Source organism: Anabas testudineus, chromosome 6, assembly GCF_900324465.2.
Source record: "Anabas testudineus chromosome 6, fAnaTes1.2, whole genome shotgun sequence".
Lineage (NCBI taxonomy): Eukaryota > Metazoa > Chordata > Actinopteri > Anabantiformes > Anabantidae > Anabas > Anabas testudineus.
In genome coordinates this window covers 23,151,608-23,175,100 of record NC_046615.1, presented here as the reverse complement: position 1 = coordinate 23,175,100, position 23,493 = coordinate 23,151,608, and the positions used below count along the sequence as shown (strand labels likewise).

General features: G+C 39.8%; 5 protein-coding genes across 5 annotated transcripts; all 5 read right to left on the bottom strand.

Moving 5' to 3' along the window:
* Positions 1-687: 687 nt before the first annotated feature.
* Positions 688-3,366, bottom strand: LOC113165967 (E3 ubiquitin-protein ligase TRIM21-like). Its single transcript, XM_026365813.1, has 2 exons — positions 3,331-3,366; positions 688-3,062 (listed from the first exon to the last, which is right to left on the bottom strand). Exon 2 carries the CDS (start codon positions 3,050-3,052, stop codon positions 1,796-1,798), a length of 1,257 nt encoding a protein of 418 aa, XP_026221598.1. The 5' UTR covers positions 3,053-3,062; positions 3,331-3,366; the 3' UTR covers positions 688-1,795.
* Positions 3,367-4,469: 1,103 nt separating this feature from the next.
* On the bottom strand, positions 4,470-7,131 carry LOC113166367 (E3 ubiquitin-protein ligase TRIM21-like). The gene is made up of 2 exons (XM_026366461.1): positions 7,003-7,131; positions 4,470-5,996 (listed from the first exon to the last, which is right to left on the bottom strand). The coding sequence occupies exon 2, from the start codon at positions 5,985-5,987 to the stop codon at positions 4,713-4,715; it is 1,275 nt and encodes a 424-aa protein (XP_026222246.1). The 5' UTR covers positions 5,988-5,996; positions 7,003-7,131; the 3' UTR covers positions 4,470-4,712.
* A 1,195-nt stretch (positions 7,132-8,326) lies between these two features.
* LOC113166365 (E3 ubiquitin-protein ligase TRIM39-like) lies at positions 8,327-10,024 on the bottom strand. Its single transcript, XM_026366458.1, is given in 3 exon segments — positions 8,327-9,095; positions 9,097-9,650; positions 10,018-10,024. Coding segments are annotated over 2 exon segments (1,314 nt in total). The 5' UTR covers positions 9,642-9,650; positions 10,018-10,024.
* Positions 10,025-11,997: 1,973 nt separating this feature from the next.
* On the bottom strand, positions 11,998-14,170 carry LOC113166368 (E3 ubiquitin-protein ligase TRIM21-like). Its single transcript, XM_026366462.1, has 3 exons — positions 14,075-14,170; positions 13,118-13,695; positions 11,998-12,994 (listed from the first exon to the last, which is right to left on the bottom strand). The coding sequence occupies exons 2-3, from the start codon at positions 13,684-13,686 to the stop codon at positions 12,439-12,441; spliced, it is 1,125 nt and encodes a 374-aa protein (XP_026222247.1). The 5' UTR covers positions 13,687-13,695; positions 14,075-14,170; the 3' UTR covers positions 11,998-12,438.
* A 703-nt stretch (positions 14,171-14,873) lies between these two features.
* Positions 14,874-17,498, bottom strand: LOC113166362 (E3 ubiquitin/ISG15 ligase TRIM25-like). The gene has a single exon (XM_026366456.1). The coding sequence runs from the start codon at positions 17,492-17,494 to the stop codon at positions 15,938-15,940; it is 1,557 nt and encodes a 518-aa protein (XP_026222241.1). The 5' UTR covers positions 17,495-17,498; the 3' UTR covers positions 14,874-15,937.
* Positions 17,499-23,493: the final 5,995 nt, after the last annotated feature.

The following is a 23,493-nucleotide window of genomic DNA, read 5'->3' as shown; positions in this document are numbered from 1 at the left end:
GTGATAAGATATTTAATTAAAAACGTTAATAATAATATAGATTTACTAAGATAAAAAATAGCATAGTCAAGGATACTCTCTTCCTCTAAGTCTTACTCACTGCACAAACCCACTATTCTTAACTAATTCTAATTTTTTATTGATCCTGTTGTTTTACATACTAGACTCATACAAATAGATTTGTTTGAATGTGCAAAACATGAACAAGTGGCATTAATCTTAAATTAGCATTTTAAAACAAGTTTGCTGATTTTAACATGGAACTTTTCTTTAACCAAACCTGAAATTTAAGTGTGGACAGTTTCACCTTTTGTTATAGTAAATAAAACCACAGTATAAATATTCTCAAACTTACAGTAGTTCAAGGATTGTAAAGTGTTTTTGCATCGGTATCAACACTATCATAAGTACTGGCTACTTAAGTGTAATTAATTATAGGGTGTGAGTCAGCATAAATATAGTGATGCAGAAGATAAAGGTGGAATCAACTTCAGAGCAGTGACGAGTGAGTCGAGGTCGTGCTCTACTGGAGTTTATTACAAACTGCTGCAGAGACCAAACAAGGACGTGATCTTCAGAAATAAATGTGTCACCAGCTTTGTTACTAAAACTAATGACATGAGGAAAATAAACTAAATCCATCCAATTTCTAAAATCCAGACCAGGATTTTCAGAAATTATAAACCCTAGACCTTATAAAAATGCATGTAAGAGATACATTGGAATTGAAGAAAATAACAAACACACAGGTTGACTGATAAATCGTCTTTACTAAATCAGAAAGTGTTGATACACCTTCATTAAGGTGATTTATGGGATGTGTGAATGCCTTCATATATACACTTTATTAATTATAAGGACAAAAATAAATGTAATGTTCCAGTGGGGAGTCTGTTACCCTTGTAAACATGAGGTGTCAAAATAAGGAAATGCTACAAAATAAAGAAGAATAAAAATCACAACACTACATAACACAAATAATCTAAACTCTTAGATTAGACAACTCTTTCATCACATTATCACTGTACATGATTTGCTAAAGTAAGAAACAACATGACACATCACAGCCCAAAAAAAAAAAAAAAAACATTCTGATTAGGAAAAAAGAATTGGAACAGCAAAGATGGTGTTTCAGTTTATTTCCAAATAGTATCCAGCCAAAGGTTTTGACAGTGATATATTTGCTGTTTTAAAAAACACTTGTTAACTGATGGAAGGATGATCTTTATTAAACCAACAGAGCGTTTATCAGGATGATTTACAGCATGTATCAGCCTACATATACTAAAAGGGAAGAGTTAAGTTAGTTAGTTAGTAAAAGAGGTTCAACCAGTAATTAAATGTTTTCCACCTGCTCTTCAAATGTTTGATGGGTGTGTTATCACTTGTGCTATTAACTTAAACACACTGTGTTTGTTTGTCTTATAACTCAGCTGAAGATCAGGTCACATTTTGTGAACATTTAACTCAGAAAATAATTCAAATTGTTCTAATTACAACTTATAATACATACATGTAATTTATGTAACTGTTCAACCTTATTTACAACAACCGAAGGTTTAACACCAAAACTACAGATTCTGTGATAAAACTTAAACCCATGATATTTTTTATGGTAGTAAATGTGCTTCATATAAATGATTATACGCTAATTTACTGCAGATTATTTGCTACAATGAGAAGCAACGACAACATTTTACATAATAATATCAAGAAAAGACCTTTGTAACTCAGAAAAAGAAATGAATCTACAGCTGGTGATGTGCCAGGACACAGTGAAATGTCTGTACTCAATTCACTGATCCCACTGTAAACATAACTTGTGCTGCCTCCCCCAGGATCCTCTGACACCATCATTTGAACAGGAACTGAAGAATGAGTAGAGTGTCCCAGTGAAGGAGCAGCCAGTAAAGGAGTAGATAAGAGCTGCAGTAGAAGTATCATGAAAAGAGACCAGACCCTGCTCATAGTCCACAAACACCCCCACCTTCTCAGGCTGAGACCTCAGAGACAGACGAACTGGTCGATCAGCTGCTGCTAAATACTCCCCTCGCTGATTAGCACATATAGTCCAGTAACTATTTTTTGGGCTCAGCATGATTTCTCCCTCTGTGTTGGAGATTCTGGCCACTCCTAAAGTCCATGTAGACGACTTTTCAACCTGGACCTCAAAGTAAAATCTTCCTGAAGTGAAACCCTTCATCGAAAAGGAACATTTACAGTTGATACTGTAAAATAGATATTTTATTATTAGAACTGGATTTAGAAACACATACACTGCAAACTGCTGGACTCTCGTCAACTCAGCCTCAAACAGTTTCTTCATCTGGTTACTGAGCTTCTCCTCCAGCTGAACCACAGCTCTCACCACAGCTCCCTCATAAGAAGAAGGACTGATGCTGACTTCTGTCAGATCCTTGGTGGAACTGCCAGTATTCAAGAATGGGAAAGTCTGGAGGAGGTGGAGGTGGAGGTGGTCCCTGAGGCGGGAGAGACGGTTCACAGCAGAGCTTCTCTTCAGATCAGATATTTCCTGTTCCAGCTCTTTGATGAAGTCTTCAGCCTGTTTCTCTGTTGTTCTCTGCTTCTCCTCGATGGTCTTGATGAGTTCAGCCTGGCCTCTCTCTACAGACTCCTTCAGAGCAGTGAACACCTGAACACCTTCTGCTATCTCTCTGTCTGCATCTTTGTTACTGAGCTGCACTGAGGCTTTGATCTCCTCAATCTTCAGTCGTCTCTTCTGGATCATCTGATGAACTTCTGGTTTGACAACTTGTTGCTCTGAGCTGCTTCTGCTGGTTTTCTGTTGAGCTGACTGTCTGAACTGAGCAGCCATCTCAGAGATGAAGGTGTTGATCTGCAGCTCAGGTCTCTTATTGTAACGCTTGTTACAGTTGGGACATCGACACTGGACATTAATATTCCAGTGTTCAGTGATACAGTCTTTACAGAAGTTGTGTCCACATGGTATGGAGACTGGATCAGTGAACACATCCAGACAGATGGAGCAAAGAAACTGATCTTCAGTCAGCAGACAGCTGGCAGCAGACATATCTATATTTCTATAACAAACAGTAGAAACCACAACCACAGAGAGAGAATTACACAGCAGCTGAAGTCCATCATGTTGATCTAGATGTTTCTACCATGGTAAGTTCAGATTAAAGGAAACTTTAATGTCCTAACTACACACTGAAAACTTTAGCTGCAGTCTGTTTCCACTGTGCAGCTCAGTGACATCACATACCAGTTCAAGTTTAATGAACTTCTATTTGTTCACATAAACCCAAAGCTCAGTTTTCTACCGGTGTTGGGATCAGCTGTACTCACCGGTGTTTGACAGAGACGCTGCTGTGTTGGTGGATTCTTGTCTCGACTGCAGCTGTGCTGTCACTCAAACTTTCATTTAAGGAAATGTGACGTAGACTCGGCTCCCATTTCAAAGTTGCTCCACCTCTCAGTGTAGTTTGATATACGATTACTACCATACTGGTTCCTCAGTGGTATATATAATAGAGTCTAAGTGTGGGTCCTTTCCCTTGTCAAGTGTGTGCCTACACTGTCCCAGGTTCCAGGTCCTTGTCTATGACTGCATGAATATCAATCTGTGAACTGATGAGGTTTGTTTTTCTATAGCATCACTGAATTCAGTCAATCAGAAGCTGTGAGTGCACTGAAGACTGGAAAACTAGAAGTGGTGCTCGAGGAGCAGGATTTGACACCTATGATGTAAAAACATCAAAGTGATGAGAGAAGACGGCACGAAGAGACCAACATGTTGTTGACAGCTGTATTTTACAGGAGACAGTTAACAGTGAGTTGTCTTGAATCTCATGTGGTTTTGCCAAAAGTTGCTTTAGCCTTTTATTTCTTAAAGCTGTAAGAACCCTGGTTTTGTGTCACTGGGATATGAAACTAGAATTAAATTAAACAAGACAGACTGAGAAGAAGCAGGTGCTCTGCAGATTTATAGATAGAAATTTAAAATCAGCAGTGATTACACCTTCAAAATGTTAAATGTTTGTCGTTCTCTTCAACATTACAGAGTTTCCATTTAAAGCTACATTACTTTAATTCAGTGATACTGAGGATTAAATTCTAACAATGGTTCGAGTGAGTCTCCTGATGTTTAGAACATTTTGCACACTTTATTATTTTGCACAAAACTTTGCCTCATATCAAGTAAAAAACAGACCTTTTGGGCTTTAAATCATATTTCTGTGATTTCATATTAGTCTTTAAAGAAATTAGCACAATTACCTTTGTTATGTTTATTACATTTTCCAAAAACTGTCTTATTAGGGAACTTTGTCAAAAGTGCGTTTTGAGGGAGCTTCTTGAAATTCAAAGGTTTGATGAACAAACTAACTACATTAGTTTGTTTAATAGCTCCAACATGTGGCCAGTTTTATAATGCAGTCTATTCTATGGCTAATAACAGGTTCCCATTGAGTATTTTGACAACACAGTGAAGGTTAGTAGACCCATTTATCTCACAATATAATAATAGAAAAATGGCAGCAGTAGCATTGAAGAATAAAAAGACAAACAGACTTAACAACAATTTTCTACCCAGACATATGATTTCTGCAAAGAAACACAGTGTTTGCACCTTGTACAATAAGAACTGCAACATATGATTAATTACTGCAGTATTATCAACAGTAACAAGCAACAGAACATGACAGAAGAATATATTGACACAGTTTCACCTATTGTACTACGCAGCCTTCATCTTTGCCGTGGATTTTACCACCGTCATTATCACAAGGGCTGAAGAATGGGTAGAGTGTGTCAGTGAAGGAGCAGCCAGTGAAGGAGTAGATAAGAGCTGCAGTATCAGCATCATGAAATGAGACCAGACCCTGCTCATAATCCACAAACACCCCCACCTTCTTGGGCTTTGACTTCAGAGAGAGACAGACTGATGGGTCAGCACCTGCAGAATACCTGTTAGTCCCAAAAAGCTTCCACTTCAAACACACAGTCCAGAAACCATTTCTGGGGTTCAGTGTGACTTGACTGCAGATGTTGGTCAACTTTCTGGCCACTCCTAAAGTCCACGTAGACCAAGTATCCACCCGAGTCTCAAAGTAGAATCTTCCTGAGGAGAATCCCTGATTCGATAAGACACATCGACACTTGTCTGCATTTACTTGTTGTTTAGACTCAGTGGGTTTGTTCTGTACTACACCAGGATCAAGTGTGACGTTCACTACATACATCCGAACCCTCCTCAGCTCAGCTTCAAACAGATTCTTCATCTGTTCAGTGAGCTTCTCCTCCAACTGAGCCACAGCTCTCACCACAGCTCCCTCATAAGAAGAAGGACGGATGCTGACCTCTGTCCAGTCCTTGGTGGGTGGAGCAGTGTTCAGGGATGAGTGCACTTGGAGGAGGTGGAGGTGGTCTTCAGACTGGGAGAGCTGCTCCACCTCAGAGCTTCTCTTGTTCAGATCAGATATTTCCTGTTCCAGCTCTTTGATGAAGTCTTCAGCCTGTTTCTCTGTTGTTCTCTGCTTCTCTTTGATGGTCTTGATGAGTTCAGCCTGGCCTCTCTCTACAGACTCCTTCAGAGCAGTGAACACCTGAACACCTTCTGCTATCTCTCTGTCTGCATCTTTGTTACTGAGCTGCACTGAGGCTTTGATCTCCTCAATCTTCAGTCGTCTCTTCTGGATCATCTGATGAATTTCTGGTTCGACATCTTGTTGCTCTGAGCTGCTTCTGCTGGTTTTCTGTTGAGCTGACTGTCTGAACTGAGCAGCCATCTCAGAGATGAAGGTGTTGATCTGCAGCTCAGGTCTCATGTTGTAACGTCTTTTACAGACAGGACACTGACACTGGACATTAATATTCCAGTATTCAGTGATGCAGGTTTTACAGAAGTTGTGTCCACATGGTATGGAGACTGGATCAGTGAACACATCCAGACAGATGGAGCAAAGAAACTGATCTTCAGTCAGCAGACAGCTGGCAGCAGCCATATCTACACACTGAGGGAGGAGGGGAATGAAATTTGTAATTATAAGTAGTTTGATTATTTCTTTAATGATGTCAATCTATGGTTAGTGGAACAGTAGGCAGTAAGATAGTATCCTGTTTATTCACGGAACAGAGACCAAATTTATAAAAATGATTCTATGCAAATAAACACAGCGGATGATGTGACAGTAAAACATCTTATCTGTCATAACTTCAGGAGCCCATCAACACTGAAAGAAGGCCAGAGAATAAGATTTAGAAAAGATTTAAAAATAGCCCAGAGGGGATTGAAGTTTATTACACCTGAGAAAAAGTTATAATGCATTTATTAAAAAGTCCCTCATTAAGACAAAGCTTTTGAGTTGTGGTTCAACAGAAACAACTTTTTCATGAAGTTGTTTTTTAAAATGCTTCTTTACCTTTAACATGTTTGTCTTTATTTGTTCTTTCTAATCTCCTGAGACAAATCTCTCCTTTGCTTTCTGTGGTCCAAACGGCACAGTGACTAGTTTTCATCCTTTAAATAGTCAGCCTGACAGATGAAGCTAATTACAGGACACATGTTGAAACATTACTGCAGAATACTGTGAGAGGTTTGAAAAGTATTTGGCTTGGACTCATTGTCTTATTGCACATTGTGTTAATGTTCATGCTGTTTATCGTGATATTTGCTGTTTTGCAAGTCATAATTGTCATAATTGCACATTTACCTTGCACATAAAGTTGTACATCGGAAACATGTTTTCCTGACAATAAACACTTTGAATCTTGAATCTTTTGTTTCTAATGTAAAGGAAAAAAATCACCACGTCCTTCAAAGAACATTTAATGTCAGGAAGTTGACCTAAAACGAAGTACACATCGAGCAAACAGGTTAAAAACAAATCAAATGTCCATAAGAAAAGAGGAAAACATTTTAGAGAGATCAGTCACAGACGGACGGGAGGGTGGGAACTTCCTGTTTACATACAGTAACACAGAATTTATAAAAATTCTAATCTAACCAGCTGCACTTACCAGTGTTACCAGCACTCTGCTGTGTTGTTGAGAGAAACCTGAAGAGTTTAGTTTGTTTCTGTGAGAGATGAACAGAAACTGCAGCTCTGATGCTGCACAGACAAACGTTCAGTTTTAAACAAGGAAATGTGACGTCAGCTCTATTGTTCTGTTTCCGTTTGACTCCACCTCTGTTACTGTTTTATTATCTACTGACTTACTTCAAATGGCAGGTTTTACTGTTTTATTCTTTTATTTTGGTTCTGCACTAAGAGTCCAGCCCCATGTGTCTTGAATTATGTGCTGTGTGTTATATATCATTTATTTTCTCTGTTCCCATTGAGCTGATGTTAAATAGCACCCAGGAACAAATTTGTCTGAGCATACTGTTCATATCTTTCTTTAGATGTAACTCTGTCATGACATCACCCAGTTTAGTTTGTGGGTATCATGGACATAATTTATTATTATTATTATTATTATTATTATTATTATTATTATTATTATTATTATTATTATTTTATTATTTTTTATTGAACTGACCTGTCGTGCAATAAGATTAACAGTGACTTAAAATGGGAATACTCTGAATTCAATGTAACTTTAGAACTTGAGTCAATTTAATTAGTAACTTCACACGTCCTCCTGTCAGACTGTTTTATAGTAGGTCTCCATTATACAGGTGTGAAAGTGCTGACACAGAGGTTCAGGTGGAAAATAGTTGGGTCATGTGATCCATAAATGTGTTAGACAGTCATACTGTTGATCTCATGACTCTGAAATAGCTGAAACAGTTACATTATTTAATTAAGTGAAAGGTTTTCTACCACAGATTAGTAAGTACAGGCACCACAACGTTAAATATAATTATTATAATAGTTTAATACTAATGCAATGTTTAGTACTTTTCTATGTTTAAATGTACTACTTCTGTGAAACTAGTCTCGTACGCCCAAAGCCTCCGTTTGTTGTAAAATCTATCAAATCTCTCTGGACTGTTTGGGAGACTCTTTATGACGTCCACATGTTTAACTTGTGACCAGACAAAACGAGTCCAGGATGTGTAGTGGGACGTTTCATCCACAGTCATCTGAGACATTTTTAAGTATCTGAAAAAATCTTTATTCTTATGTTTGTTTGTTTTAATGATCAGGTAGAAAATGCACAAACAACCCAGAGAACAAAACATAGAAAACTAAAATTACAGTCCAAAATACAATTAAATAGTTTGAATTAATTAAAACAAAAATGAAGAAAAAAAAGAACAAAACATGATCAGAATATGAAGAAAACATCTGCTTAAATATGTAAATTAATATAATAAATGAAGCTAAATCACATTATTTTACTCAGTGTGACTGACAGCGGTGATGATCAGAGGGGCAGCGTTTGTACCACCATAATTAAGAGAAGGACTGAAGTATGGGAAGAGTTTCTCAGTGAAGGTGCAGCCAGTGAAGGAGTAGATAAGAGCTGCAGTATCAGCATCATAGAAGGAGACCAGACCCTCCTCATAATCCACAAACACCCCCACCTTCTCAGGCTGAGACCTCAGAGACAGACAGACTGCAGCCGAAGCAGCAGCATAGTACTCTCTGCCATTCCTCAAACAAATAGTCCAGAATCCATTCTGAGGGTTTGCTGTGATTTTCCCCTTCCTGTTGATGGACTCTCTGACCACTCCTACATCCCAGTCAGTTTTCCCTTTAACCTGAACCTCGTAGTAAAATCGTCCTGAAGAGAAACTTTGTTTTGCTAAAACACAAGTGTGAGGATCAAACCTCTCTGGATTGTCTGGGAGATTCTTCTTTACGTCACCGTGTTTTACTTGGCTACCAGACAGAATGAGTTTAGGATGAGCTGTATTAACATCAAGAGTCAAATTTACTGCAAACTGACGGATCCTCTTCAACTCAACCTTAAACAGATTCTTCATCTTTTCAGTGAGCTTCTCCTCCAACTGAGCCACAGCTCTCACCACAGCTCCCTCATAAGAAGAAGGACGGATGCTGACCTCTGTCCAGTCCTTGGTGGGTGGAGCAGTGTCCAGGGATGAGTGCATTTGGAGGAGGTGGAGGTGGTCTTCAGACTGGGAGAGCTGCTCCACCTCAGAGCTTCTTGTTCAGATCAGATATTTCCTGTTCCAGCTCTTTGATGAAGTCTTCAGCCTGTTTCTCTGTTGTTCTCTGCTTCTCTTTGATGGTCTTGATGAGTTCAGCCTGGCCTCTCTCTACAGACTCCTTCAGAGCAGTGAACACCTGAACACCTTCTGCTATCTCTCTGTCTGCATCTTTGTTACTGAGCTGCACTGAGGCTTTGATCTCCTCAATCTTCAGTCGTCTCTTCTGGATCATCTGATGAACTTCTCCTGATTCGACATCTTGTTGCTCTGAGCTGCTGCTGCTGGTTTTCTGTTGAGCTGACTGTCTGAACTGAGCAGCCATCTCAGAGATGAAGGTGTTGATCTGCAGCTCAGGTCTCTTATTGTAACGCTTGTTACAGTTGGGACATCGACACTGGACATTAATACTCCAGTATTCAGTGATACAGTCTTTACAGAAGTTGTGTCCACATGGTATGGAGACTGGATCAGTGAACACATCCAGACAGACGGAGCAAAGAAACTGATCTTCAGTCAGCAGACAGCTGGCAGCAGCCATATCTACACACTGAGGGAGGAGGATGATAAACTAAATTCTGATTAGTTCTCTTTGTTTAGTAGTAGTCGGAGACAACTGATGACTAAATTTACTACAATTCATTTCAGCAGCTGCAGCAGCACAAACATCAACATTAGTGATGAATAAATATGTGAGAGTCTGTCTGTGTCTGTGTCCTGGACGTTTCCTCTAGTGATCTGTGTTTTACTGAGTCTGAGTCATGACAACAGTAATGATGACAGGTCGAGAAATAGAAGTGTTTCACATGAAAATACTTTATAATATCATCTGAATCATAAAAAACTCATGAGTACAAAGGTCTCAGTAAACGTGACTCATTCAACAAATGTGAATTAATAAGATGTTCTGTACTCACCAGTGTTTGACAGAGACTCTGCTGAGCTGTTCAGCGTCCTCTTCGACTGCAGCTCAGACTAATTTCCAGTTTTATTTCAGGAAACGTGATGATGAATCTCGGCTCCACCTCTCAGTGCAGGTTTATAACCTTCACCTGTTGAAACAAACTCACACCAAACTAAATTCCACGAGTCACCTGACACAGTGTGTTTGGACTTTAGATGAGGTTTGATGTTCATTTAAAATTTAATGATGTTGGAAATGATGCAATAATATATAGAAATGAGTATTTGTATTTGTTTTAAGAAAATAAACTTCTGCTTTTCTGGAATTTCTGCTTTAACCTCATGTGCTTTTTACTCTGGGACCTTGAACTCATCAGTAACTAGAGGCAGTTAACACTTCAATATCAATCAGTAAATATTATCATCTTTACTCACAAAACAAAACGTGATAACCTCAGAATATGATGCATTGCCATAAATTAAACTAGTAAAAGTAAATGAGAATTTACTATAACAATAAACTTATAATAAGGGTCGTGTGGACGACTAGTTTTAAAAGTAATTTCAAAGTACTTTCTCTTATTATTTATTTTGTGTAACAATAAAATCAGGTTATTTTACTAATTATCAAATGATTCAACTTCTCTTTTTATTGTTATCTGTCCTCAGCTGTCACTTATATCACACATGGCTCAGAGCAATGATGCGATCATACAGGTGACTGTACATTTCTAAAATTCTTAATTTAGAGTGAAGTGAAGATGATGAAGAGCTCCAACAAAACATTCTGGGATTTGTAGTATTAGCGGAGTATGAGCTATATACTGGGGGGGTTTGGGTTCAGGGGGCAGCTCTAATACACATTTGATGTGATCTCAGTTTGACACCTCTGCTCTAAGGTCACATTTCCTTCCGTACCTGGTTTTTCAAGTCTTCATATGAAGATGTCTCTGCCACGTTTCCCATGTTAAACACGTTTCCTAGAAACAATAAGTTCTGTTTACAGAGCGTCACCTCCAGCTCATTAACCACCATCCTCAGAGTTTACCTTCTTCTTACTTCTACCAGCTCTTTGATAAAGTAGTAGTAGCAGTATCACAGTGTACAAATACCCTGTTACAAGTAAAAGCCCCCAGCATTCAATATGTTACTTGAGTCCAGTATTAATGCGTCTTTATGCAACAGCTTCTGTGGACTTCAGACTGGAACGGCACCGCGCTCGGTTCTGATTGGTCAGCTCGTGGAGCGGGTGATACCCATCTGGGAAACACACTGTAAATAGTTCCAGCCTTTGAACAGACTTGGTAAAATGTGAAATAGACATAATCAGTACACGGGGCAGTGTCCACAAAACTTGGAGAGTGACTCCTGCAGATTCCAGGAACGACATCTGAGGTCTCTGTCCAGATGAGTGCAGTCCTAGAAGGTACTGTGCAGGATCCTCAGGCTCCCAGGCCCGTGATGAAGGACCTGAACTTAAAGGACAAAGACTGACTGTAAGGGGCAAGTGGGGAATTTTAATATATAGTAAATATGTAAATGTAAAACATGTTCTTCTTTAAGGTACTTTAATTTTCCAGTTGTTCAAAAAAAATGTGAGTAATAGATAATGAGGAAATGGAAAAAAAATAATGAAACACTAGATGATTTAAGGATTATCTTTATTAAACCAACATGTTAAACCACAGAGCTTCATTTACAGGATGTACATCAGGAACTTTATATACTCTGTAAAAGCACAGAGTCTAATACGATCATCTGATGGAGGCTAGATATATACAGCATGCAGCCTTCAAATGGTTGTAACCAGTCATCAAGAGTAGTGAAACCTAAAAATATAGATCATTACTGTTTGTCTGTACCTGTGACTTTTATTTATTCCAATTGCACATATAACCCAATTTAAGAAAAAGATGAGACACTGTGTAAAATATACATAAAACAGAATGTAAATATATAAAATAGAAAAAGAGGAAACAAAATTTTACAAAAAAGTTAGAAAAGTGAGTGGTTCTAAGAAAAAGAGCTGCAAGAACATTTAGCAACTAATCAGGTGAATTAGTAACAGGTCAGTAATATGAAGGGGTTAAAAAGGCGCCTTAGAGAGTCTCTCAGAAATAAATATAAGTAAAGAACTGTGTCTACAAAAAGGTCCTCAACATGAAATTATGAATGACAATAGTTACTATGAAGGTATGATTTTCTACACTACGTCATATAGATGACATGGAAAAATCACAATGTGTAAGAGACAAGGCCAACATGCAATACTGGATAGTTGTAATCTTCATCTCCTCAAAAGACACGACTCTGTAAGAACCGTAAACAGGAAACCTTTTGGATTTTTAAGGTTCCAGGTTGAGTTTTGGTATCAGGTTTTATGAACTGTGGTTAGTGATGCTGCACTGAAACAACATGCGATGCGTTCACTTGTCTCACTTTAAACATAACTTGTGCTGTCTTAGAAAAAAACTCCACCAGGAACCTTTAACCCCATCATTTGGACAGGAACTGAAGAATGGGAAGAGTTTCTCAGTGAAGGAGCATCCAGTAAAGGAGTAGATGGGAGCTGCAGTATCAGCATCATAGAAGGAGACCAGACCCTGCTCATAGTCCACAAACACCCCCACCTTCTCAGGCTGAGACCTCAGAGACAGACGGACTGGTGGGTCAGCAGCTGCATAACACTCACCTAGCTGACTTGCACATACAATCCAGTAACCACTTTGTGGGCTCAACATGATTTCTCTCTCAATGTTGGACTTTCTGGACACTCCTAAAGTCCAAGTAGACAAGTTTTTTATCAGAACATCAAAATAAAACTTTCCTGAAGTGAAATTCTTAATTGATAAGGAACATCTGCAGTTGTTAGACTGTTGGGATTTGCAAAGTATTATATGAGGATCTGCAAACTGCTGGACTCTCTTCAACTCAGCCTCAAACAGCTTCTTCATCTGTTTACTGAGCTTCTCCTCCAACTGAGCCACAGCTCTCACCACAGCTCCCTCATAAGAAGAAGGACGGATGCTGACTTCTGTCAGGTCCTTGATGGAACTGCCAGTATTCAAGAATGGGAAAGTCTGGAGGAGGTGGAGGTGGAGGTGGTCTTCAGACTGGGAGAGCTGCTCCACCTCAGAGCTTCTCTTGTTCAGATCAGATATTTCCTGTTCCAGCTCTTTGATCAAGTCTTCAGCCTGTTTCTCTGTTGTTCTCTGCTTCTCTTTGATGGTCTTGATGAGTTCAGCCTGGCCTCTCTCTACAGACTCCTTCAGAGCAGTGAACACCTGAACACCTTCTGCTATCTCTCTGTCTGCATCTTTGTTACTGAGCTGCACTGAGGCTTTGATCTCCTGAATCTTCAGTCGTCTCTTCTGGATCATCTGATGAACTTCTGGTTTGACAACTTGTTGCTCTGAGCTGCTGCTGCTGGTTTTCTGTTGAGCTGACTGTCTGAACTGAGCAGCCATCTCAGAGATGAAGGTGTTGATCTGCAGCTCAGGTCTCATGTTGAAACGTCTTTTACAGACAGGACATCGACACTGGACATTAATATTCCAGTATTCAGTGATACAGTCTTTACAGAAGTTGTGTCCACATGGTATGGAGACTGGATCAGTGAACACATCCAGACAGATGGAGCAAAGAAACTGATCTTCAGTCAGCAGACAGCTGGCAGCAGACATATCTACACACTGAGGGAGGAAAGGATGAAAACAAAGCTGTAGTGATTAGTAGTTATCTTTGTTTAGTTGTAGTAGTCAGACAATGAATGACGATAATTAAAGTGCACAGGGTGGAGTGTTGTACAGCAGCATCTCTGGGATACGTGCTGTTCTTCATCAGAATAAAAGTCTGTACTGCAGCTCTGGGTTTGCACACAGACTGGGAGTTGTCTATTTTAATTACTTAACAGAATTTCTGCTGAATCCAGTAACTTCTGAGGTTTTATATAATTAATTTGCTGAATCATCTGTCTCCTGTTTACAACATGACTGAGCTGGACTCACGAGGCTGTGGCCCTGAGAGGTTTTCTGTTGATGTTAAACAGTAAATATGATCATCTGTACTCACCAGTGTTTCACAGAGACTCTGCTGAGCTGTTCAGAAAAACCTGATGGATCCACTTCAATTCTTCTTTTCAGAGAAGCAGAGCGTCGTCTTCGACTGCAGCTCAGACTAACTTTCAGTTTCATTTCAGGGAATGATGTTGAATCTCTTCTATTTCAGAGCTGCCCCCCCCCCCCCCCCCCCCACCCCCCCCCCCCTCTGTGTAACTGTGGCAGTCAGGGTTCATTGCCTCCTTAAAAACACACTGACATATTTATGGTCTGACAGGAGTTTCAGTTTAGTTTTTTCTTCTTCTACAAACACAAACCTTTCTACATATCTGAGTTACATCCTGAATCTTTTACTTCACTACAACGATCTGATTACTGATCAGTTTTAATATAAAGATTTATCTAAATAAACACACGGTGAGTTTAAACTATAATGTAGTCTGAGAAATTAAAGTAACACATTAAACAACCAAACATTATGTATCTCAGAATAATAATATGACAGTGAGGATTCATTTATTATCAGTGTTATCCTACTGTACTGATTATATCTCATGACATCATGTGGTTGTGAGGGTACTTTTATTTTGTAGGGTAGAGTCCCCTCACCACAAATTACTTTGTGTTATATTAAAATTAGTTTGATCTGAATCATTTAAGTGACATGTAATGAATAAAATATAAAGAATGGGGCTAATAGTCTTTCACAGTACTTACTGACTTCTAATAAGGTGTTTAAGAAAAGAACATGGCTTCTCATTTTCATTTTTAGTTTAAATATCTTTACATTTACTTTTTATTTCACTGCTGCATCCATGTTGTTATAGTTTCTGCATCATATTGTGACTCTGTTAATTAAGACAATCATGTCCACGTTTGGTCTCCAGCTGCAGTTTGATAAACTCCACCAGAGGACGTTTAATGTCAGTCAGTCTCCATTTATTTGTCTTGTTAACACGCACAAGGACACATGCAATACACATAGTGGTGGTAATGTGAAGAAACACAGCAACACACCAGCAACCACAGAGAAACTTATGAGTACGTTTTGATTGGATTAAAACAATTTATCAGTAAAATACAAAAAAAATCATTTGGGAACTTGGCATGAGGAAGAAATTACAGGAATAAGTACAGAGAGTTATAGAGTAAAACTATCAGGAGATAAAACCTGTGTTTCTCTTTAGAAACTACAATGATAACAAAAAAGAATCATTTGAACAGGGACTGAAGGATGGGAAGAGTTTCTAAGTGAAGGAGCAGCCAGTAAAGAAGAGACAGACACAGACTGGAGGGTGGATATTTGTTTGGGGGCTTTTCATACAGAGCTGTGATTTTTCTCCCAGCATGTTGGACTTTCTGCCAACTCCTAAAGTCTACGTAGACCTTTAAACCTGAACCTGATATGATGTTCAGGTTATTTGCAAGAAGTAATCGGACGTTTTTACAGGATGATATGACAAAAAGAAATGTACATAAACAATGCATATGTGCAGTAATCAGTAATTTTACATTAGATAATAAGACATAGAGAAAAATATATGTAAGTAGAATTCCTAATTATGACACAGAACCTGTTTCCAATAATAATCAAACATTGATTCTCATTGTGATACAGAAACAATCACTGTGGCTTTTAAAGGTTCCTGTGGAGTTTCTGACCTGTGGTACTAATATAAAACAGTTTTATGAGTCAGTCTCCATTTATTTGTCTCGTCAGTGTGAACATGTGCATATACACACAGTGATGAGCTGAGATACACAGCAATTCACCAACAATGGTCAAGAAACAGAACACGTGATCAACTACTGCAGTATCTTCAACAGTAAGAAGCAACAGAACATATGACAGAAGAATATATTGACTTAGTTTTACCTATTGTGGTACACAGCTATTTTTGCTGTGGATTTTACCGCCAACATTGTTACAGGGACTGAAGAATGGGAAGAGTTTCTCAGTGAAGGTGCAGCCAGTAAAGAAGTAGATAAGAGCTGCAGTATCAGCATCATGAAATGAAACCAGGCCCTCTTCATAATCCACAAACACCCCCACCTTCTTAGGATGAGACGTCAGATACAGATGGACTGGTGGGTCAGCAGCTGCATAATACTTGGTTGGGTGGGTTAAATATACAGTCCAGTAACCATTATCGGGGCACAGGGTGACTTGTCTAAACCTGAGCCTGTTTCTGGCCACTCCTAAAGTCCATGTAGACCACCTTTTAACTTGAACCCCAAAGTAAAACTTTCCTGAAGTGAATCCCTGCTCTGATAAAACACATCGACAGTTGTCCCCCTTTTTCATCTGTTGTCCATCAGGATCAAGTGTCACATCCACTGCAAACTGCTGGACTCTCTTCAGTTCAGCTTCAAAAACCTTCTTCATCTGTTTACTGAGCTTTTCCTCCAACTGAGCTACAACTCTACTCACTGTCCCCTCATATACTGGAGGACGGATGCTGACCTCTGTCCAGTCCTTGGTGGGTGGAGCAGTGTTCAGGGATGAGTGCATTTGGAGGAGGTGGAGGTGGTCTTCAGACTGGGAGAGCTGCTCCACCTCAGAGCTTCTCTTGTTCAGATCAGATATTTCCTGTTCCAGCTCTTTGATGAAGTCTTCAGCCTGTTTCTCTGTTGTTCTCTGCTTCTCTTTGATGGTCTTGATGAGTTCAGCCTGGCCTCTCTCTACAGACTCCTTCAGAGCAGTGAACACCTGAACACCTTCTGCTATCTCTCTGTCTGCATCTTTGTTACTGAGCTGCACTGAGGCTTTGATCTCCTCAATCTTCAGTCGTCTCTTCTGGATCATCTGATGAACTTCAGCCTCTGTCTTCTGCAGCTCTGCCTTCTTTATGTCATATTCTTCTTTCACAGGAACAACATCATGAGTCTTGTGGTCTAACATTGTACAGAACATACAGACACACATCTGATCCGTCTTACAGAACAGCTCCAGCAGTTTATCGTGCTTCTCACACATCCTTTCTTCCAGTTTCTCTACAGGGTCGATCAGCTGATGTCTTCTCAGACCTGACGTTGTCAGATGGGGCTCCAGGTGAGTCTCACAGTAAGAGGTCAGACACACCAGACAGGACTTCAGGGCCTTCAGTTTGGTTCCAGTGCAGACGTCACAGGGAACTTCTCCTGATTCGACATCTTGTTGCTCTGAGCTGCTGCTACTGGTTTTCTGTTGAGCTGACTGTCTGAACTGAGCAGCCATCTCAGAGATGAAGGTGTTGATCTGCAGCTCAGGTCTCATGTTGTAAAGTCTTTTACAGACAGGACATCGACACTGGACATTAATATTCCAGTTTTCAGTGATGCAGGTTTTACAGAAGTTGTGTCCACATGGTATGGAGACTGGATCAGTGAACACATCCAGACAGATGGAGCAAAGAAACTGATCTTCAGTCAGCAGACAGCTGGCAGCAGACATATCTACACACTGAGGGAGGAAAGGATGAAAACAAAGCTGTAGTTATTAGTAGTTATCTTTGTTTAGTTGTAGTAGTCAGACAATGATCAGGTGAATTTCAGGAGACTGATTCTAAATTCCACATTATTTCCCCCAACAGAGGACTACATGGAAGTGCCTCTGTATTGTGTTCATGGTATGAGGTTATGATATGCTGCAGATTGTTTGCCTTTGTTTCAAATGGTTACATGATAATGGAGTTTTATTGAAATGTTAACATTACAATATGTAATTTGTGATTAAGGGATATTAGGATATAAGGTGATATGTCTCACTAGACTCTAGGGATTAAGCGGGAGGAAGCTAATGAAGACTGCGCTACATGGACTGCAGGTGAGCAGATGGCTCCTTCGAGACTCTGCTATATTGTACTTAAAGTTTAAGTTGTCTACATCTGAAGCCAACACCAGACATTCAAAGAGACTCAAAGATTTACGGACCTCTTTTCATGACAAGTGGCCAATGTTGTATTTGTTTAATGTGTTTAAAGTATCTCTACTTTCGTTCGTACATGCCAGGTACCGTGTTAATTCCTAATGTACTGTGTACTGTTCATGAATACAGTTCTCACAGTGTGACTAAGAAACTGTCGAAGGAATGCAATAAACACCCGTTTCAAAGAACCGACCTGTGTCTGTGTTGTCGTGGAGAGAGCTACAGTGGTGTGCCAATGTTAGAGGCCCTTCCCTCTCCGGGTAGGTCAGATCACAACCTGCTCGGACTGTTCACACTTCTAGACTGAGGAGTTGAAGTGAAGATGATGAAGAGCTCCAACAAAAACATTTGGATTTGTAGTATTAGCGGAGTATGAGCTATATACTGGGGGGGTTTGGGTTCAGGGGGCACTCTAATACACATTTGATGTGATCTCAGTTTGACACACTCTGCTCTAAGGTCACATTTCCTTCCGTACCTGGTTTTTCAAGTCTTCATATAGATGTCTCTGCCACGTTTCCCATGTTAAACACGTTCTAGAAACAATAAGTTCTGTTTACAGAGCGTCCCTCCAGCTCATTAACCACCATCCTCAGGTTTACCTTCTTCTTACTTCTCCAGCTCTTTGATAAAGTAGTAGTGCAGTTCACAGTGTACAAATACCCTGTACAAGTAAAAGCCCCCAGCATTCAATAGTTACTTGAGTCCAGTTTTAATGCGTCTTTATGCAACAGCTTCTGTGGACTTCAGACTGGAACGGCACCGCGCTCGGTTCTGATTGTCAGCTCGTGGAGCGGGTGATTCCCATCTGGGAAACACACTGTAAATAGTTCCAGCCTTGAACAGACTGGTAAAATGTGAAATAGACATAATCAGTACACGGGGCAGTGTCCACAAAACTTGGAGAGTGACTCCTGCAGATTCCAGGAACGACATTGAGGTCTCTGTCCAGATGAGTGCAGTCCTAGAGGTACTGTGCCGGATCCCAGGCTCCCGGCCCGTGATGAAGGACCTGAACTTAAGGACAAGACTGACTGTAAGGGCCAGTGGGGAATTTTAATATATAGTAAATATGTAAATGTAAAACATGTTCTTCTTTAAGTACTTTAATTTTCCAGTTGTTCAAAAAAATGTGGTATAGTAATGAGGAGGAAATGGAAAAAAAATAATGAACACTAGATGATTTAAAGGATTATCTTTATTAAACCAACATGTTAAACCACAGGCTTCATTTACAGGATGTACATCAGGAACTTATATACTCTGTAAAAGCACAGAGTTATCGATCATCTGATGGGGCTAGATATATACAGCCTGCAGCCTTCAAATGGTGTAACCGTCATCAAGTAGTGAAACCTAAAATATAGATCATTACTGTTTGTCTGTACCTGTGACTTTTATTTATTCCAATTGCACATATAACCCAATTTAGAAAAAGATGAGCACTGTGTAAATATACATAAAAACAGAATGTAATTATAAAATAGAAAAAGAGGAAACAAATTACACACAAAGTTAGAAAAGTAGGGTTCTAAGAAAAAGAGCTGCAAGAATTGCAACTAACAGGTGATTAGTAACAGGTCGTAATATGAAGGGGTTAAAAAGGCGCCTTAGAGAGTCTCTCAGAATAAATATAGTAAAGAACTGTGTCTACAAAAAGGTCCTCAACATGAATTATGAATGACCAGTTACTATGAAGGTATGATTTTCTACACTACGTCATATAGATGACATGGAAAAATCACAATGTGTAAGAGACAAGGCCAACATGCAATACTGGATAGTTGTATCTCATCTCCTCAAAAGACACGACTCTGTAAGAACGTAAACAGGAACCTTTTGGATTTTTAAGGTTCCAGGTTGGTTTTGGTATCGGTTTTATGAACTGTGTGGTTAGTGATGCTGCACTGAAACAACATGCGATGCGTTCATTGTCTCACTTTAAACATAACTTGTGCTGTCTTAGAAAAAAACTCACCAGGAACCTTTAACCCCATCATTTGGACAGGAACGAAGAATGGGAAGAGTTTCTCAGTGAGAGCACCAGTAAAGGAGTAGATGGGAGCTGCAGTATCAGCATCATAGAAGGAGACCCAGACCTGCTCATAGTCCACAAACACCCCCACCTTCTCAGGCTGAGACCTCCGAGACAGACGGACTGGTGGGTCAGCAGCTGCAATCACACCACCTAGCTGACTTGCACATACATCCAGTAAACCACTTTGTGGGCCTCAACATGATTTCTCTCCAATGTTGGACTTTCTGGACTCTCTAAAGTCCAAGTAGACAAGTTTTTTATCAACATCAAAATAAAACTTTCCTGAAGTGAATTCTTAATTGATAAGGAACTCGCAGTTGTTAGACTGTTGGGATTTGCAAAGTATTATATGAGGATCTGCAAACTGCTGGACTCTCTTCAACTCAGCCTCAAACGTTCTTCATCTGGTTTTCTGAGCTTCTCCTCCAACTGAGCCACAGCTCTCACCACAGCTCCCTCATAGAAGAGGACGGTGCTGACTTCTTGTCAGATCCTTGATGGAACTGCCAGTATTCAGAATGGGAAAGTCTGGAGGAGGTGGAGGTGGAGGTGGTCTTCCGACTGGGAGAGCTGCTCCACCTCAGAGCTTCTCTTGTTCAGATCAGATATTTCCTGTTCCAGCTCTTTGATAGTCTTCAGCCTGTTTTCTCTGTTGTTCTCTGCTTCTCTTTGATGGTCTTGATGAGTTCGCCTGGCCTCTCTACAGACTCCTTCAGAGCGTGACACCTGAACACCTTCTGCTATCTCTCTGTCTGCATCTTGTACTGAGCTGCACTGAGGCTTTGATCTCCAATCTTCAGTCGTCTCTTCTGGATCATCTGATGAACTTCTTGGTTTGACAACTTGTTGCCTTGAGCTGCTGCTGCTGGTTTTCTGTTGAGCTGACTGTCTGAACTGAGCAGCCATCTCAGAGATGAAGGTGTTGATCTGCAGCTCAGGTCTCATGTTGTTGAAAGTCTTTTACAGACAGGACACATGAAACTGGACATTATATTCCAGTATTCATGTGATCAGTTTTACAGAAGTTGTGTCCACATGGTATGGAGACGGATCAGTGAACACATCCAGACAGTGGAGCAAAGAAACTGATCTTCGTCAGAGACAGCTGGCAGCAGCATATCTACACCTGAGGGAGGAAGGATGAAAACAAAGCTGTAGTGATTAGTAGTTATCTTTGTTTAGTTGTAGTAGTCAGACAATGAATGACGATAATTAAAGTGCACAGGGTGGAGTGTTTGTACCGCAGCATCTCTGGGATACGTGCTGTTCTTCATCAATAAAAGTCTGTACTGCGCTCTGGGTTTGCACACAGACTGGGAGTTGTCTATTTTAATTACTTAACAGAATTTCTGTGAATCCAGTAACTTCTGAGGTTTTATATAATTAATTTGTGAATCATCTGTCTCTCGTTACAACATGACTGAGCTGGACTCACGAGGCTGTGGCCCTGAGAGGTTTCTGGTGAGGTGTAACAGAAGGGTAAATAGGATAGCATGAGATCACCAGGTGTCACCCGAGAGACCTGCTGAGCTGTGAGGTCAGAAAAACCTGATTGGAGGGTCCACTTCAGTTCTTTTGTAGGAAAAGAAGAAGGCGAAGGAGGCAGCTACGTCGTTCGAGCTCGAAGAGGGCTCAGATAGCGTCAGTCTCAATGTTCAGGGATTTGATCTCTCATTTCCATGAGGCTGACCCGCCCCACCCCTCTGGTATGGGCAGAGTTATTCTCGTAAAAAATCATTACAGTATTATATGCGTCGCGGACGTTTCGAGGCACTTTGTGTATCCCCCTAAGCTGCTCCTCTACTCCAGCCCTACCCAACCCCCCTCCCCCACTCCCCCCCCCCCCCCCCACCCCCCCCTCCCCCCAACCTCCTCTTCTCTCTACCCAACCCCACCTTCATCTTCAGTCAGGGTTCATTGCCTCATTAAAAAAACTGACTATTTATGGTCTGCACGAGTTTCATTCGTTTTTTCTTTTTCACACAAACCTTACATATCTGAGTTACATCCTGAATCTTTCTTCACTAACACGATCTGATTACTGATCAGTTTTAATATAAAGATTTATCTAAATAACACACGGTGGTTTAAACTATAAATGTAGTTGAGAAATTAAAGTAAACACATTAACAACCAAACATTATGTATCTCAGAATAATAATATGACAGTGAGGATTCATTTATATCAGTGTTATCTACTGTATGATTATATCTCATGACATCATGTGGTTGTTGAGGGTACTTTTATTTTGTCAGGGTAGAGTCCCTCACCCAAATTACTTTGTGTTTATATTAAAATTAGTTTGATCTGAATCATTTAAGTGACATGTAATGAAAAAAATATAAAGAATGGGGCTAATAGTCTTTCACAGTACTTTACTTCTAATAAGGGTGTTTAAAAAGAACATGGCTTCTCATTTTCATTTTTAGTTTAAATATCTTTACCTTACTTTTTATTTCACTGCTGCATCCAGCTTGTTTAGTTTCTGCATCATATTTGTGACTCTGTTATTAAGACAATCATGTCCACGTTTGGTCTCCAGCTGCAGTTTAAACTTCCACCACGAGGACGTTATAATGTCAGTCAGTCTCCATTATTTGTCTTGTTAACACGCACAAGGACACATGCAATACACATAGTGGTGTGTAATGTGAAGAAACACAGCAACACACCAGCACCACAGAGAAGCTTAGTTAACGTTTGATTGGATTAAAACAATTATCAGTAAATACAAAAAAATCATTTGGACAACTTGGTATGAGGAGAAGAAATTACAGGAATAAGTACAGAGAGTTTAGAGTAAAACTATCAGGAGATGAAACCTGTGTTTCTCTTTAGAAACTACAATGATAACAAAAAAGAATCATTTGAACAGGGACTGAAGAATGGAAGAGTTTCTAAGTGAAGGAGCAGCCGTAAAGAAGAGACAGACACGACTGGAGGGTGGGATATTTGTTTGGGGGGCTTTTCATACGAGCTGTGATTTTCTCCAGCATGTTGGACTTTCTGCCACTCCTAAAGTTCTACGTAGACATTTAAAACCTGAACCTGATTGATGTTCAGGTTATTTGCAAGAAGTAATCGGACGTTTTACAGGATGATATGACAAAAGAAATGTACATAACAATGCAGATGTGCTAGTAATCCAGTAATTTTACATTAGATAATAAGAATAGAGAAAAATATATGTCAGTAGAATTCCTAATTATGCCACAAGAACCTGTTTCCAATAATAATCAAACATTGATTTCCATTGTGATACAGAAAAATCACTGTGGCTTTTAAAGTTCCTGTGGAGTTTCTGACCTGTGGTACTAATATAAAACAGTTTTATGAGTCAGTCTCCATTTATTTGTCTCGTCAGTGTGAACATGTGCATATACCCACAGTGATGAGCTGAGTGACACAGCAATTCACCAACAATGTCAAGAACAAACAGTTGATAACTACTGCAGTATCTTCAACAGTGTAAGGAAGCAACAAACA

Bases quoted from the DNA above. Each gene is read 5' to 3' on its own strand.
- LOC113166362 (XM_026366456.1), bottom strand. From the start codon at position 17,494: ATGTCTGCTGCCAGCTGTCTGCTGACTGAAGATCAGTTTCTTTGCTCC.
- LOC113166367 (XM_026366461.1), bottom strand. From the start codon at position 5,987: ATGGCTGCTGCCAGCTGTCTGCTGACTGAAGATCAGTTTCTTTGCTCC.
- LOC113165967 (XM_026365813.1), bottom strand. From the start codon at position 3,052: ATGTCTGCTGCCAGCTGTCTGCTGACTGAAGATCAGTTTCTTTGCTCC.
- LOC113166368 (XM_026366462.1), bottom strand. From the start codon at position 13,686: ATGTCTGCTGCCAGCTGTCTGCTGACTGAAGATCAGTTTCTTTGCTCC. The intron at 12,995-13,117 runs GTCTGAAGACCA...AGCTGTGGTGAG, and splicing joins GAGGTGGAGCAGCTCTCCCA to AGCTGTGGCTCAGTTGGAGG.